At 36.1% G+C, this 17347-nt stretch overlaps 1 protein-coding gene across 5 annotated transcripts in view; it reads left to right on the top strand.

Annotated features, from left to right (window-relative positions):
- bnc2 (basonuclin zinc finger protein 2) overlaps positions 1-17347 on the top strand; it is a 274475-nt gene that overhangs the window by 190815 nt on the left and 66313 nt on the right. For all 5 annotated transcript variants that reach the window (XM_015345266.2, XM_015345265.2, XM_015345267.2 and 2 more), the window contains 2 exons: positions 8740-8842; positions 14213-14448. In XM_015345266.2, the coding sequence (XP_015200752.1) occupies positions 8740-8842; positions 14213-14448 (339 nt within the window). The remainder of the gene's footprint in view (positions 1-8739; positions 8843-14212; positions 14449-17347) is intronic.

Here is a 17347-nt window from a genome sequence, read left to right as displayed (position 1 = left end):
TAATGAAAAAGAATTAGCATTGTCCGCTAATTAGTTAAAATTAGTGTATTATATGGTAGCCCTCTGTGAAGTATGTGTTTTCCTTCATTATAAAAAGCAGTCCACTGTGCCTTAATGCCATTTTCTATGTTTCTTATAACTGTTATTTGCCCTGTACATACTGTACTGTACGTTCAATTACTGTATATCGTGTGTCCTTTCAGGGCAATCAGACAAGCATGGTATATTATTTGCTTCTTATGTTTGACAATGCAGTCCAAATATTATGATTCTAATTCCAAATTCACACAGTCTAGTTTTGATTTTGTATTTATTAATTCTGACAACTTTTAATTATTTACATTTTTTATTAATACCCTGGGCCCAAGGTATTTAACGTTTTCCTGGAGGAGAAAATAATTTGGAAAAAATAAGCACTGATCTGCATGATATTTCCATTGTTTCATGTGTGGCTGAAATATTGTATATGGTACAATTTTTTTATCCCACTATACTTGAACTGAACTGTTTACATTTACATACCTTCTGTATAGTTCATTTTTGTCTTTTCTTTTATAAATGAACATACCTTTTGCAAACAAATTGGATATACCAGTAATATGAAAAATTTAAGATGAGGTTTCAATTTAGATACTACAACAAATAAGTCTTTCATTGGAAAAAAAATAAATAAAAATATATACACCATTTTCAATATGTCTTTTTACTGTTGTCGCTGTTTTGAAGTATTGCAGTTTCTTTTTAATTACTACATTTAGAAACATGTAAGAGTGTTGACATGGCAATTATAAACAAACTGATAGTTGTTTTGTTTATCTGTCATGTAAGCTTTTCAGTTGGTGTCTCATTGCTGCTAATTATGGGTCTTTAACCAACTAGCTGTTGGTCACTTTGATGTCTGTTCGAAATGCAGTGCAAATAATTTGCCCTACGGTAAAAAATGAAAAGGATGCCAATTTGCTGCAACTTGATTTTCTTTTTTTCTTTGCTTTCCATTTAATTTCCAATTGAATTTGAGTTTGAGCCTGCAGACTGGATTGTTCATATTTTCAAAAACAACCCCTCGAACTGGTCCTTCTTTTCAGGTTAAGAACCACTTTTTTTTTCTCATGGACTAATATACAGCACTCTAGTAATTCATGGAATTAACTAGGAATACTAGGAGCTTGAAGGAATTTGTCATCTTAGGCTAGTTTGCAACAATGATAACTGTAGTAACTGTATTGAGGCAAAATCACAATATTGCATTAATTAGATAGGAAAAGTGTGTTAGCTAAGTGGATGTACTGAAAATGCTAAAATGTTCAACCTAATTACAGTAAGCTGTAATAAAAAAACTTAAATAATGTTTTTTACTTTACAAGAATACATCTTGATTACTGTAAACACATATGCACTCAATTCAGTTTCTAATTTTTGCGTTAGAAAACTGAATTGAGGGACTAATCTAGTGGGACAGTTGGCACTGTATTTCAAGGTGGCGACTATACTTCAGTGGTGGATGAAATGGGTGCCCTCCTGTACGTAAAACAGTCATTGGTGATGTTGGTGAATTATTACTTTAAAGCTAGATATATATCAGAACAGGATTAAAAATCAGATGGAGCAGTACAGTAAAACAGTGAAAGTGTGTGCAAAATTGGGGAGCCCACAGCAAAAGAAGTGCAGGTCAGTGCAGGAGCTACTTTGATAACAAAATATAACATCGTTATACAATAAATGACATGACACGCAAATTATTTTCTTGCTGTTGTTTTTGTTCAGAGAATCTTAACGAGAACAGCAGAGTTGTTTCAGGTTCTTAAAAGTTACAGAAGTTTACTGAGATTAGTGTTCTTGCAATATCTTGCATCACATTTTGTTGGTGCTTGTATTAGGACCACTGGCACAGGCTATTTGACTACATACAATGGAAGCATTGCTGCCATTGAGCAACTGACACTGCTCAGTTCGACACATTCAAAATGTATTTGAAAATGTTAGTAATTTTTCTAAATATTAATAGTAGATGAGGAGGCATGGTTGTGCAGTGGCTAGCATTACTAACTGAGTGGAGTTTTCTTGTTTTTGCTCTTATGGGTTTCCTCCACATGCTCTTGCTTTCTAAATGCCAATGCTGTCCAGTAGGTAGGTTAATTGGCTTATGTGATTGTGTCCTGCTATTGACTGGTGTCCCACCCAGGGTGTATTCTGCCTTGAGCCTCCGACTACCCTACAACACGGACTTGGATGAGGAGGATGGAAAGTGGATGCATGGATAAATACTAAATTATACGTTATGATGTAAATTAGCCAAAATCGGTATGTCACCCTTGAGACTGACAGCCCTTCCCTCTAATATCCCTTTTTAGTCAAAATTTTCAAACATTACATATTTAGAAAATCACCCCCCACTTCCAGCAAATCTGTAAAGAGAATATGTTAGATGTTCTTAACAACATGGTATGTTCTTAACCTACATGGTATGATCTGCATTTTGTACTGTAGTTACCAAAATATTCAGAGCCAATAAAATCTATTATAAAAACGTTTCTTACGTATGGAGGGGCTAGCAGGCTATAACTTGGTCGGTAACTTTAAAATGTCCTGAAAGTTATAGTTTCTCAGATGTATCCAATTTAAATATTTAATTAATCATCACTTGAGTGTGTTCTACTGTATCTTTTACCCCTGATGACAGGGATGTTTCTTTCTGAGTGAGCACCCTCATAACAAACTCGCCGGACATTTGGGACAAAGTCAACCATTTTCTTGGTACTAAAATGAAATTTCACAAGCTCTCACCAATCTGGAGTAATTTGTTTCTTACTTGCTGGCTCTTAGTCTTTTAGTTATTTACTGTGGTCCTCTTAAGCAATTTGTGCTCTCAGTGACACATGTGGTGATAACTGGCCTTTTCATGTACTGTACCTAGTTCTGAAAGAAGATCATTCACTTCCTATGTTTTAATGTATTATGCATCCGAGGCTCTTTTTAGCACATGCCTATGGAGCGCCATGGGACACAGGTCTGCCTTCAGTGGCAGACAGAATTATTTCCAGGCTTTTTCTAGGAGAACAGTCCATCAATCAATCAATCAATCAATAAATCAATCAAAGTTTATTTATCAAATGCACAACAATACAACGTGCAGCAGTAGTTGGTGGCAATGAAATGTCTTTTCTACGAGCTCACCGGGGGGGATAAAAATCACCAAATTAAAGTTACAAAATAAGGTTACATAATGATAGAAGTGCAATAGAAATCGAATAAAATAAACTCAGACAGAGCTCAATATAAATAGAGCTGCTATATGTCCAGGGTGTATGCAATACGTTATGTCCAAGTAGTGCAGTATGCCGAATTCAATTAAATCTGTATGGCCATGTAGCCATTGTGGGTGATTTGCCAAAGGAACTGCAGCTTGGCTATTTAGCAGTCTTATTGTCTGGAGGTAAAAGCTGTTCTGTAATCTGTTGGCCTTTGACCCAATGCTTCGATACCGTTTACCGGATGGTAGGAGAGAAAACAGTTTATGACTGGGATGACTGGGGTCCTTGAGAATGGACCTGAACTTCTTAAGACATCTAGTTGAGTAGATATCCTGGATGTTTGGTAGCTGACAGCCGGTAATGAGCTGTGCTGACTTCACAACCCTCTGCAGTACTTTGCGATCCCAGTCGGAGCAGTTCCCATACCAGGCAGTGATGCAACCAGTAAGGATACTCTCAATAGTGCACTTGTAGAAGCTGGCCTGGATATATGACGGCATGCTGAACGTCTTTAGCCTGCGGAGAAAGAATAGGCGCTGTTTTGACCACGATGTTGGTGTGGTGGGTCCAGGTTAAGTCCTCTGTGATGTTAACTCCCAGGAACTTAAAACTGGTGACCCTCTCCACTGCAGTCCCATTGATATAAATAGGTATGTGATCTCTTCCCTGATGTTTCCTATAATCCACAATCATCTCCTTAGTCTTACTGATGTTCAGAGAGAGGTTGTTCTCCTGGCACCATGCTGCCAGGGTTTCAACCTCCTCCATTTCTAAATATTTATTCTTACATGTAAAATTCCTCCCCTTCCAGTCACTTTTGTATTGACACAGAAAAGAAGATTGCTTGGATGGCAGTCCTGAGTGGGCTGAGGAGATATTTTTTTCTGCCTCTACAATTTAAACACAGAAGTTGATTCATTTTAAACATGCCTATAGAATCTATGCAAACCAGGTATGGTTATAACAGAGGACTGCTTCCAATATTTTCCTTGCCAGGCACTTATTTGAACACTATGTATTGGGAATTTCCCATATGATAGAGCACTTCTCATGCAGTGCAACTTTTATACAGTAAGATCTAACTGGTATTCAATGACTATTCCCAGATTGCTGTCACCTTTCATGCAGAGTAAAATATCTTGGGCTGGCAAGTCATACTGGAGCTTAACAGTGGGGCGTGGCTAAAAGAATGATCCTTTTTAACTTTATATGGTTGTATTCATGTGTAGATTATACATTTTAAGTTAGTAATTACATTTGTGGATTTTTTAATTTGCAAAATGTATTTAAGTTCATCTCCTTTCCCTATTTTGTTTTCTTCACTGTAGGTTTTTGCAAGTATTGTATTTCCTTTTTATCATTTCTAGTTATGTTTTGCTTTGCAATTGTCATTATATGTTATATTGTACGGAAACATTAAATGATAATGTTTGGTTCACAAAAAATATTTGAGAACCCTGACAAGTACTGAAACCAACTTTGCTTTTGTCAGTGCTCCTCAGAGTTTGCATGCTGACTGTCTCCCTGAGACAAAAATAGTTGCAAGCTGCAAGTTACAGCAATATTAAACATCAGAAACCACATTTTCTGTAAATATGTAAAAACTCCTAACACTGCCAGACTGCATGGTTCTGCTTCTGAAAATGAGGTTCAAAAACCATTCATTTTTAATGTTTTGTCACCACTTATTTTTCAGTAATTCAGTCAGAACCTAAAAAATGTGACACAGAGATGAAAATGATGGTTTGTTGGGCATAACTCACCTGGTTAAGGGAACTGCTGTCTTACTGTAATGACAAGGGTGAAAAGGGGGGGACCCTCACTCTGTTCCCAAGGAATGAGCTAGGGAGCTACAGCAAGGGTGAAGATGAGGAGGTGGAAGGAGAGTGTGAGATGTGCAAAGGAAGTGAGATATTTATATGTATTAGAGCAGAAGTGTTCGAGATTAGGATCTGACTTTTTTGGGGACTACTGTTACAATCATCTGATTTGGAAGCACCAATTGTGTTGTTTTTGCATCTTATGTCTCAGCTAAATTGCATAAACGACAGCAAGCCAGCAAGTGCCCAGATGTCTGTAATGTGTTGCAGAGAGTCCTAACAAACAATATCTCTAAACTTGTGTGCTGCTACTTTGTGAAATCCAGTCATAGACCATAGAGCTTAACTCTGTACTTGGACAAGTGCTATTACCAGCTGGGAGGCTCTATAACTATTGTTTTAACCAATTAGTGAATTCTGAAAATGTCAAACTTGCCTCAAATTATTCAAACAATGTGTAAGCTGTAAGAAATTAAGTTAAAAAGGTAAAACAGAAGACAGAGGTCAGCAATCTAATTAACTATATAAGAAACAAAAAACTGGTTAATAGACACAAATATGAGTGCAGGGGGAAAGAGTAAGACAGAACAGCTCTCATTAACTCTCAGTTCTCATGTGAGCCCAAGCGACACACAATGGTAGAATTTTCTATCTGTGGCCTTCTTATACGTTTTTAATTCTAGCACAGACAAGATGAAAGTCAGTTGGTTGAAATGTTGTCTTTGTATAGTAATAATAAACAGAACAATGAGATTTACGAAAAAACTAGTTGTAGGTTGTAATATAATTGGTGACAGAAAGCTATGTTTAAACTTCATATGAGAGTTTAGATGGCTATGAAGCTTCAAATAAATAAACATTTCTTCTTCTTCCTCTATTATTATTATTATTATTATTATTATTATTATTATTATTATTATTATTATTATTATTATTAACACAAAGATCTACATACTTTACATGGGTTCTTTCTTCTGTCTTTGTACTTGTACATACTGTATACAGTACAGTACAATATATCCCAAAATGTTAGAACTAAAGTAACTGACACTTTATCTAGAGTGCAGATTCTGTGCTGTCCATGTTCTTACTCATGACTTACTCATTTTAGAGCTGAGAGTCTAGTCTGTTATTGCCTGTTATGACCTTTAATGCTGGGATGTACTGCAGTGTTTCAAGGTATTTTTACTGGTGGAGTGTCATGATCGTACAGTATGCTGTGATTCCTGTAGTAATTACTGTATAAGTTTTTAATACTGTTGCCCTTGTACGTTTAAAGTTTTGGATACACGACATTTCAGCTCACAGTAACTCCACATGAGCTTTTACTGTATCTGTAACTCTGAAGCCAACAAACACCTAAAGTGTTTCAAGGGATTTTTACTGGTGGAGTGTCGTGATCATATTCTGTGATTCCTGCAGTAGTAACTGTATAAGTTTTTAATACTGTTGCCCTTGTACGTTCAAGGAAAAAAACAGTGTAGTACATTTTGGATACACATTCCAGCTCACAGTAACTCCACATGAGCTTTTACCGTATCTGTAACTCTGAAGCCAACAAACACCTAAAGTGTTTCTTAGCTGTGTTAATGTGCATGTTTGCAGTTCAGGGTGAGAGAGGACAGGACTTGAAAAATAACTGCTGAATACAGTACAGAGTCAGAAGATACCAAAAACAGATTATATCACTGTTTCTAATTAATCCTCTATTAGGTGGCACAAGCAAAATATTCTGCTGTAGTCAATCACTATTATGCAAAGATAATAAAACAAACATATGCTCCTTACACACCAGGAATGTAAATTAATTATAAAATAGCTCATTAATTAATAAACATATTTGTTAAAACCAATTTTACTGACAGGACTATTCCTGATATATTAGCTGGTCGATAAGTATTGATCAAAGGCAGCAGCTTTCTATGGCAGGTTAGTGTAAATTATAAAGAAAATATCTATTTATTCCGTGGCGTAATGGATTAAGCCTACCGCGGGCCTCATCATGGCACTACTCTGTAGGGAGACTTTGACTTAAAATTTGTGTTAATCACCTGTTGTTTTGAATATATTTGTTTTCTTTTACTTTAATTAAAAACGCTACCGTAAATTGTAAACTGAAGGTTGTTGAAACTGCGAGTTGTTGAGGAGTCTTTTCCCATAAGTATGCACTAGCAAGTATAGTACAGTGAAACCACATCTAGTGAGAGTTTCTTGAAACCTCAGTTTCTCATCTTTACCTTGTTTTCTGTTTGTGAATTCTTCTCATGTTTGAAAACAGAGTTTTTATTATGCGTTGTTTTTTTTTGTTTCAGTTGTGTATGTTGTCCTAGTGTTTAAGATAATGTCATTTAAATATTACTTACTACATGTGTTATACTTTTCTGTTACTAAGTGAAAATAGTGCGTCTTTCACAAACCACTATAAAAACATCTAGCAGCTGCAAAAATTTCCAGATAATATGGTTTATTCAGTTTATCTTTATCTCTCCTGTAGGAGTAGGATACATATGTGAAATAGTACTATATGTATAGTGTACCAGCCCCATTATTTTAAATATTTCTGTTCACTTTATACTGTTATAGTACCTAGAGTTAATATCCATCACTTAGTGCTGATTTTCATTTTCTTTGCTTTAAGTTAATTATATAAATAGATTTAATTAATATAAGCTGTTTTATTCTCATTTGGTTTAATTTCATACAATAATCATTTGCCTTAAATCTAAAAAAAACAGCTGCTTATTACAATACAATAACTTAGCTGCCCTTTACTTCAAGAAGTGTGGGGGATAGACTGCACTCTCCACTTCTAATAAAATCTATTAATAATAAAATAATACAATAGAAAAAAATCTTAAGACCATACAATATTTTCTTTTACATTAGTACTACACAATATTGGTTCAGTGTCTTTTTAAAATATGAACCCATGCCCTGGTGTGTCAGTGTGTACCTAGTGGTGTTAAAACCTATACTTTCTCCCAGGCAAATGTCTTGATAAATCCTTACGTCGGGCAACTTAGTCTTCAAATAAAGTCTACCTGCATTTGAATATTGATTGGAGGAGCAATCATGCTGACCGGCAGTGTTGGGCAGCAGGGAGAGGCTAGGTCAGATTTTGCCGAGTGATTCTATGGGTCTGTGGCCTGATGGGTACAGAGAGCCAGACCTACTTTTACAAACACATTTCTTTTCTATTTGAAAACAAAAGAAAGCATCTAATGTGTGTAGGAATATGGCAAAGTGAAGGGCTGTGTGTTCCTGGAAATAGCAACCACTGTACAATTAATGTTTGGTTATCAAAACACCAGGCCTTAGTCTTCACTTAGTTTGTGTTTGTCTTTTCAGTTATTTGAATTCCCTTTTCAGTGTGATTTTGCCTTTCTTAAGTTATACCGCGTGAACAACGTGCAGTGTATTAAAGCTGGTCAGTGTTGTTAGTGGATATTTCGGAAATATTCTGACTTCTTTCTAGTTTTGAAATTCTTACACTGACAAACTTTAAATATCCCCTCGTTGATGGGCTTTATTATCATATCTTATTTACCAATAATAAAAATAATAACTGCAGAAGCTTTAGAGCCCCACAGGACCTGAACATGTTTCTTTCTCACTGTAGAACTGAGGTGTTTCATTGACAGCCTCCATGCATCCTTGTGTTTCCGCAGGCCATACGCTGCACTCTGGTGAACTGCACATGCGAATGTTTCCAGCCTGGCAAGATTAACCTGAGGACCTGTGACCAGTGCAAGCATGGCTGGGTGGCGCATGGTAAGACACTAACATGGGGTCTTTATTTTTGCTATTTGGGATGTTGTAATATACTGTAGCACCCCTCTAAAATCAGAAATAGGAAAGCATTACAGCGCAACTGAGAATCTCTTAGTTCTTCATTGATTCACGCACACTAGAAACAGGTTTGAAGTGTCTTCTTGAGCTTTTCTCTTAACAGATTAAAGATTAAAAAATGTTGTTTCTTTACATAAAATGGAGAACCTTTTTTATATTCAGTCTGTCACTTAATCTACTGTCTCCACTGGTCAATACTAGACCCGTGCCATTGCCTCATTCAGAATTTTATTTCATTTGGCTGAAGAACAGAAGGCTGCTTCTTGTGATTGAATCTGTATCTGCAGCCTGTACCTCTGAAACATATTTTGTACATTAAAGTGGAAAATGTGTCCACATATACCTCTTTAATACGTGCTGTGCAGACTTTACTCTGTGGGAATCAGTTATTTTATTCTATTTGAATGTTGAGTTTAAGAAGTCTGACAATCAAGCTGCATCTCTTTTGAGACAATATTAAAACAAATGGTATACAATAGGGAAGGTGTATCAAGGAACATTTTAGGTATTATAATTTTCTTGTCTCTTGCAGTCACCAATCAGATTTGTATCAACTTCTAGAAATGCAGGTGTTGTATTCAGAAATATTTTTTACTCATGATAATATTATGTCCTTGACATTATTGCCCTCGCCCCTTGAGCTGATAGCCATGGTGGAATTATTCTGGTTAATGTGACACTCCTTATTAAACCAGCACGATCTGGGATGTTTAGCATGAACAATGTCTTAGATGCATGGATGGCATCAGAGGAATCATGTTAGTGTATGTGGGTATATGAGCTCACATACATGAGAGGGGTATTTAGCTGGTTTGCCTCACTGCACCTCATTAACGCCCTCATGAAAGAAGTAACGAAACAAACCTGGACTCTCGTCAGGTTCATTGGAGAATTCAAGCCAGTCAGAAACTTAAAGAGGACTCCATTGCTCTTTCGTTTTCAGCACTCTCTTACATGTGAGCTACAGTTTGCACTGCTGTAATTGGCCAGCAGAAAAGTAAAATAGTCAGTGAAATTATAAAAACAAAACTTGGATGACAAAGCTGGTAATGAAGAGTTAGTGTTACATATGTATTTGAACTGCACAGTTTCTTATACAGATCTTAAATTTTCCACCGGTTTCTGTTTGAAACTTCTTTTCTGATGCACTTTAAGTAAGCAGTAGCCTAAAAGCATTGTATAAGGGGGAAGAGTCTGATTCTCTCTAGAGCCACAGCCAAAGTTTTGCATCCTATAAATATGTTTAAGATGCAAAACACTTGAGCTGTAGTTTTACACTGCAAACATTTAATATACAATATACAAAACATGTGCATGTTTGTCGCTGTTTGCCATGACCTAATTAATGTATTGGCATTCCCTTATTTCAAAACAAATCTTCCGTGGACTAAAACACACTTGTAGAAGATTGGTGTAGTGATACTCTCAGGAAAAACTCTCTGAACACTTTCTAAAATACAAGAATGTTTTGATGCTGCTCCTCATAGAACAAACGAATTTAAGCTATATGACTTTTCTGAGGGGCCCTGGTTCAGAGAGTAGCTACATTGCACTGAACCAACTCTGATTTTATCTGCTTTTCCTTGAACTTTTCTATAAGGTTATGGGCCCTCATAAAACCTGTTATTCTTATCTCTGTTGGAACCACATCCTGCATGTCTGGCAGCTTGGAATTTGGTTTTTGAGCTTTGACTCTGGATTGTTTAATTAAGAATTAATTAGCTGAGATGCAAACATTTAATGTAGGCTTTCCTTTTTAATGTCTCGCTAATAATGAAGCAGATTTAAAATCAGGAGCCTGTGACACAAATGTTTGTATCGGATAAAGAGGGACCCAGCTCTGACCAATGGCTTCTGTCCTCATCTCCAATATAACACCTTACTTCCATATGACATTGAAAACAGCCACACTTCTCTCATTAATGAGAACGAGCTCACACCTTCAGTGTTGAGATTTCACTACAGTGTCCTCTTTCACTGCGACTCCCAGGCTGGCTTTCAAAGAAAGCCAACACTTTTCTTTTATAATAAGAGAAGGGAGGTTCCAAAGCAGACAAATAAAGACATTATTTGTCTTTCATTTGAGATTCTTTTTCCTTCATGAATTGTATAGCTGACAGATTTTAAAGTAGCATTCATGGCTCATTAAAATAACTTTTGAATACTGGAAAACTGCTTGAAATGTGTTTTAATGGCTAGGAATAACACAATTTTAAATTAACATTAGATATTAAAGTCATGGTTTTATGCCTCATGTTCAATGTATCTTTTCATAAAGATGAATTCTGAAAAAAAATCTGCAGAAATAGCAGAGCTAAATCACTTTTTCTTGCTCTCTTCCTTTTGTGTTTGTTCTTAAATGTGGAAATATATTTAAAACTAAAAACTGGAGGCACTCGTTTACCCAGAGAGTTGTGGAATTATAGAATAAGCTGCCCACCAATGTTGTTGAAGCTGATACCCTGGTTTCTTTCAAGAAACAGCTGGATGAAATCCTTGTATCAAACTAACTACAGGACCAAATGGGCCGTGTGTGCAAATGGCCTCTTGTTTGTAACCTTTCTTATGTTCTTATCATGAGATTTCTGAGTTGTCACCAGCCTGAGCCTGAGCATATACGTACTATGTCATTTTACAGGCAATTTACTGTTCTACGAGCCTGTGGGCCTTTACATCTATAGTTAATAAAACTTCATTGTCTAATATTATTTAACTCAAGTCCTATTGCCTTAGTTCAAAGTCTTTTTTATTATTGGTAATTTTATTTGGGTATGAAGTATGTTAGTTCAGTTTGTTTTTGTAAGAGTATAGTTATCTAGATTAAATTTTTTATCAGTGTCTGTTTATAGTCAGTCTCTTTACTCTTTCACTTTCTGCTAAACAGGGAAATTGGGAGAAGCTTAACATAGATTGAAAATTATTTTGTTTGGAAAAATATAAATTCCTTCTTGTCTTATTTTTGCACGGTAAGGTGGCAGCTGAAGGAAGAGGTCTGTTTTTCTGTGTAAACACTGTTTACATGAGTGACAGAGTTTCACCCAAAATCATAGTTATATAATTCAGGAACAAATAATAGTATCAGTAGCAGCAATAAAGGAAGAGTTTGCAAAATGGTTTTTAATTAAATGCTTTTTTGTGTCTTCTAAAGCCCCCTGTTGGACATAGTGCTAGTTAAAAAGTAACCTTGAAGACAGTTAGTTATTTTGATGTGGCACTGATTCACTCAGCTGTTGAAATGCACTGTACTCACACAAGTGTTGTTCTCTGTACTTCAGTTTTTTTTAGCTTTTCCAGAAAATTGCTAATTAACAAATGGGTTGTTGGTAGGAAATACCAACTTTTCTAATTTTGTCTGAAATAGTTTTTGCAATGTATATGTCCTAAAGTACTGTACTTACCTACAGTATCTAATATGTGTATATGGAAAAGTATATGGAGTATATGAAGAAGTCATAAGGCTTTTCCATCTTCTCTAGCACTATGATATGATAAGACCTAATTAATATTTATAACTATAAGTGCCCATAACCACCATGATACTAGGGGGTGTTCCTTGTTATCTGTGAACACTTTTCAGTTTTATGGTATAATATAGCAACCATCACTACGAATTATAGGACTGTATATACAGTAATTATGTACAATATACTATATATATATTTGTGATATTTAAGTCTTAATCTGTATTCAGTTGACATTTAATAAGAGGAATAAAAATAATTATAGTTGTGTAGGGCTTGTGAGACAGTATTTTTCCCAAATCAGCCAAAAAGACCGATCTGTTATTTAAAAGTCAGTTCAAAAGGTTTCTCCTCATGGTTTTTTTATGTTACAAAAAATAAGATAAAAGAAAACACCTGTTTGGCCAGCGAGAGAGGGCCGTCAGCGAGCGTCACAGGGCCCCCATTGAATTTTTTCCCCTCTCTCGCTCTCTGAGACCTGTCAGGAATTTCTCTCTCTCTTTTTTTTTATTTCATTTCATCTGTACATTGGCAGCGACTCTGACAAGTAGTTCTTCATTTTTTATTATGTTCGTGTCTGGCAGAATCTGTTGTCAGGCAAAAACCTCGTCAGCGGAAAACCTGTCGTAGGATCAGAGGAGGCAAAAACAGGTGTCACACAGGCAGTCAAAACTGCGGAAAGAATGGAGGTGGGGGGGGTAGGAGATTAGGCTAAAGAGAGAGAGAAGCAGACAATTACATTAATGCCACTGCTTTTATCTCATAGATGTGTTATTATCTCATGGTGCTGAGTGCGCAGTTGCCTCAAAGAGAAGAAGACGGGAGACAAGGGGAAACTTGATAGTTATTAACTGAAGAGGCAGCATGTGTGTCAAAGCTGGATGGGTTTCAAAGTTTGCAGCTAGGAGAAGGAGGAGGGAAGAAAAAACCTCATGCAGACAGCAGTGTCTGTGAACTAACTGTAGTTGCGCTCCCGGCTGCAAAAAGCTAGTGGCAAACTTGGCTTGGAATCAGATCATAGAAAACATTGATAAAAGATCTCGTTGAGAAAGGTTATAATTTTGTGTAGAATACAGCAACTCCAGCAGGTTAGTTTTTTGTTTATTTTTTGTGCCATTTTTACTCATTTATTATTATATTTTGGAGAGTTGCTTGGATTTACAATTTATTCTTTTGGTACGGTAGGAATTTATCGCAGCGAACATGCATGCTTTCTGAATCTTTTGTTTGTCACTGAAGTTCTATAACTCATTTGGAGTGAAAGGGCTTGCTTTTCTCTGTTTTGACAAAAATATTGTCAAGCTCAGGCCTGTGACTGACACTTCTTCAAGAGAATACATTATAAACAGTTTACATTTTTGTGGGGCTACATAACAGCAGTGAAAAAACAAAAGGACATTTTTAATTTACTCTGTCTAGAAACGTAAAATGTCTTGTTTTCCAATAATACAATCTTTGACCTTGCCATTTTCTTTAAAAAAAGGTGCTGCAAACAAAATTGCTTTATTTTTCTTGAAAAATATATCCAGAAACTTGTAGTACAAATGCAGAAATCGTCTTACATTTAGGTGCAAAATAATCTCGTGAATAAATGGGAGGAATTTCTGGGAGACGAGTGCTGCAGGATCTTGTGTGTGGAATTCCTGGGGTCCTCCACAATATTTGCACAAACCTCTAGGGGTTTAATTCCCATAATCTTGGACGATTTATGACAAGACTGCTGCCGGGGTTTGCATCTTCGTGTGCATGTGTAGACACACTCAAACGAGTATGTGATGCCCTCTTGTTTGTTTTGTCTTATTTTTTTCTTCCCCACCTGACTACTGCTCAGCGCTGGACAAGCTCAGCACCCAGCACCTGTACCACCCCACGCAGGTGGAGATCGTGCAGTCCAACGTGGTCTTCGACATCAGCAGCCTGATGCTGTACGGAACGCAGGCGGTGCCGGTGCGTCTCAAGATCCTGCTGGACCGGCTCTTCAGCGTGCTCAAGCAGGAGGAGGTACTGCATATCCTGCACGGCCTGGGCTGGACACTGCGAGACTACGTCAGAGGATACATCCTCCAGGTGAGACACCCAACTGAACTGCAACATGTCTGCCCCTCCTGTCCCTAAAGTGATATAGTTAGAGATTGTCAATGCATTCCTGACTAACGAGAGTTTACTTGAGAAGCAGTGGTCTTATAGGATCTGTGAATTTATTAATGTAGTGTCACACATGGCGGAATCTGCAATGTTTAGACTTCAGACTTCATGACGAAGACAACCCGTCGATCCCACAGTATGAGAGCCTTATGGCCCATTATGATTTGTTAACAAGCGCGTGTGTTCTGATGCCTGTGTTTACAGCAGCTAAATTTAGAATCAGCTGTTTGTTTGTTTTTTTCTTTTTTGTGAGAATTCATCCGTTACACTGCTTTCTTGTTGCACAATGTCTTTCACAATCACACAGTTGATTTGCTGAATGGCTTTGCCTGATCACGGACAGAAGCTTTTGAGAACTTTCTAGGTTTTGTCCCATTTGATCATTTTTTGTTAGAAAAAAAACTAAAAATATACAATTTTATTGCAAAATATTCTTTAAACCTAGCTCATGTGACATTTGCACAATATGTACTGTAAAGTCTTTTTAAAAGTGTTTTTTTGTTAATGTGAGGTTATTTTTTTTGGAGTGAAGCCTATTTGAAAGTAAATGGAGGAATGACAGGACATCAGACTTTAAAATAATTAATGTTATAGTGGTAATAACAGTTGAAAATACTTTAGATATAGTACAATAAGATAACACTCATTATGACAAATTCATTCCTTAACTGTGAATTGTGTTTAAATAAACCTTCCTTTTATTATTGCTGTAAATACTCTGCTGAACTGACATTTGTCTTGTCAGAATGTGTTATAAAACGACAACGGAAGGAAAAAAGAACAACTAATTTTAACATATATAGACATCCTAAATCTTATCTGGGAAAAAGAAAAGCTGAAATACTGTATGAAGAGCCCAGTCATATAATATTACTATGAAACATTTAAATCCTCAGTCTCCATTACATTACATTTAGAAAATCTTAGTTCAAATCCATGTGAAATGTTCATTTGAAAAAAATGTTTATTTCACAAAATCAGTTTACCCAGATTCATTCATACAGGTATTATATAATCAGATTTACTATTATATTATTTATTGATTTATTTAAATTAAATATGATTCTCTATCTTTATTTTTTTATGGGCGGCTTTGTAACTTCATATTTTTCTGGGGTTTTTGTATTTAAGCACGTTTTTATACTAAAAGATCCCAAGAGACGGAGGGGTCTATAATCTTGGTTTCCTTCAGTTTTATTTTTTTTCTTATTTGTTAGTAAAAATACAGTAAACTTGTGAGTTTATGTTAAGGTAGTATATAAGTCTTAGTTTACACCTCTAGCTGTAACTTTTTGCTTAACAACTAACTTTCACGAGGCCGTTGTGAGTTACAGAACAAGTTTAAATTGGTGAATTCTCACGTTCGCTTATTTATTAGAAAAATTGAAACCTCTTGTGTCTGGAAAGAGAGGTGAGTGTTTATAGGCTTGCACACTTGCATGGTTTAGTGCACTTCAGTCTCTCTAGAATTTTAAATTTGAATATTGCTCTCTTTGTTCTGTCAGAAATATGTCCCTTTCCGAAAAAAAAAACACGAAAAATGTCACGCCAGCGGATTGTAAAAAACCCACAATAATATGTTTTCCCCTTTCTCCCCAAATTGAAATCAGACAAGTTTTTTAATCAAAGATACAGCGGTTTGGTCTAACAGCAAACCAAAGTGTTCCTGAATGAATTAGTTAGGAGCAACTTTACATGTGCTTGTGGTTACTCCAGTGTGTCCAAAGCCAATACCAGACAGAGGTAGATGTGTTTTGTTTTGAGGCCTTGAATAAGTGGAACAATATGCGAACCTTAAGGGTGTCATTTTAGGGCCTGCTTTGTTTAACCAGCTTCTGTGAGTGAAGCCTTTTTTATTCATAATTGCACAGTGTTATAATTGTATTTGGGAAATCAGAACTATCAACTTATTACATAGTTGGTATTTTTATTCATTTGCTGTCAGCAGCCTGCAATTCTTTCTTTCACTATCCCTTTGGTATTTTGAACATTTTTTTTTTTCATTTTAAAACGCAAGGCATTGAGAATTACTGACATGAGACTACAGTCCCAGCAGGGATATTGAAATATTATATCCTTATATAGCAGTTTATTATCAGCTGTTTTTAATATACTTAGCCTCTAAGACATGTGTCGCAGTTTCATACTCAATATGGGGGAGAAAACTTAGGAGGGGGTCTGGACTGCGCTCTGAAAAAAAAAATCAGCAGCTTGCCAGAGCGCTGGCCAGACATTCCAAAGATTTGTTCAAATAATCTTCAAAGAATTTTGACTGTGCCGTTGTCAGTCACATTAAGGATAGCAAAATCCCATAATACCTTATTAGTCTGTAAGTATGTATGAAATTCAATCAGTTAGTGCCCTGAGGGCAACAGTTTTTTCATTATTGCTTTTAACAACAGTCTATTGAATATTATATCTAGTAAAGGACAGCAGTTATTAGTGTTAGTTGGGTGAATTGGTTGGAGTACTTCAGATAATATTGACCACATTGAAATCATAAAGTAATATTGTAGGGCCACTGGGAGGGGGTGGATAAGGGTGAGAAACCAAAAGGTGTTTAATTTAGAATCTCTTTGTCATCCAGCCCTCTAAAACAACAAACAGAGAAGTTTTTTTTGTCAGAACATTGACTGGCACATGGGATCATATTTGCGAATACCAGTTTCTCAGGAGAAAAGAGTAATGACTATAATAAACCTCTTAGCCTTATTTCAGCCTTATTTGTCATGAATCAAGTTCTCCTGCTGCAGTGCTTGTTTATTACTTATAAACTAATTACATTAACTTGTTTTTTAAAAGATTTGTTACTCACAATACA

Source organism: Lepisosteus oculatus, chromosome 1 (genome assembly GCF_040954835.1).
Source record: "Lepisosteus oculatus isolate fLepOcu1 chromosome 1, fLepOcu1.hap2, whole genome shotgun sequence".
NCBI lineage: Eukaryota > Metazoa > Chordata > Actinopteri > Semionotiformes > Lepisosteidae > Lepisosteus > Lepisosteus oculatus.
Note: the sequence above shows the minus strand (reverse complement) of the source record. Positions and strands in the feature narration are given on the sequence as shown.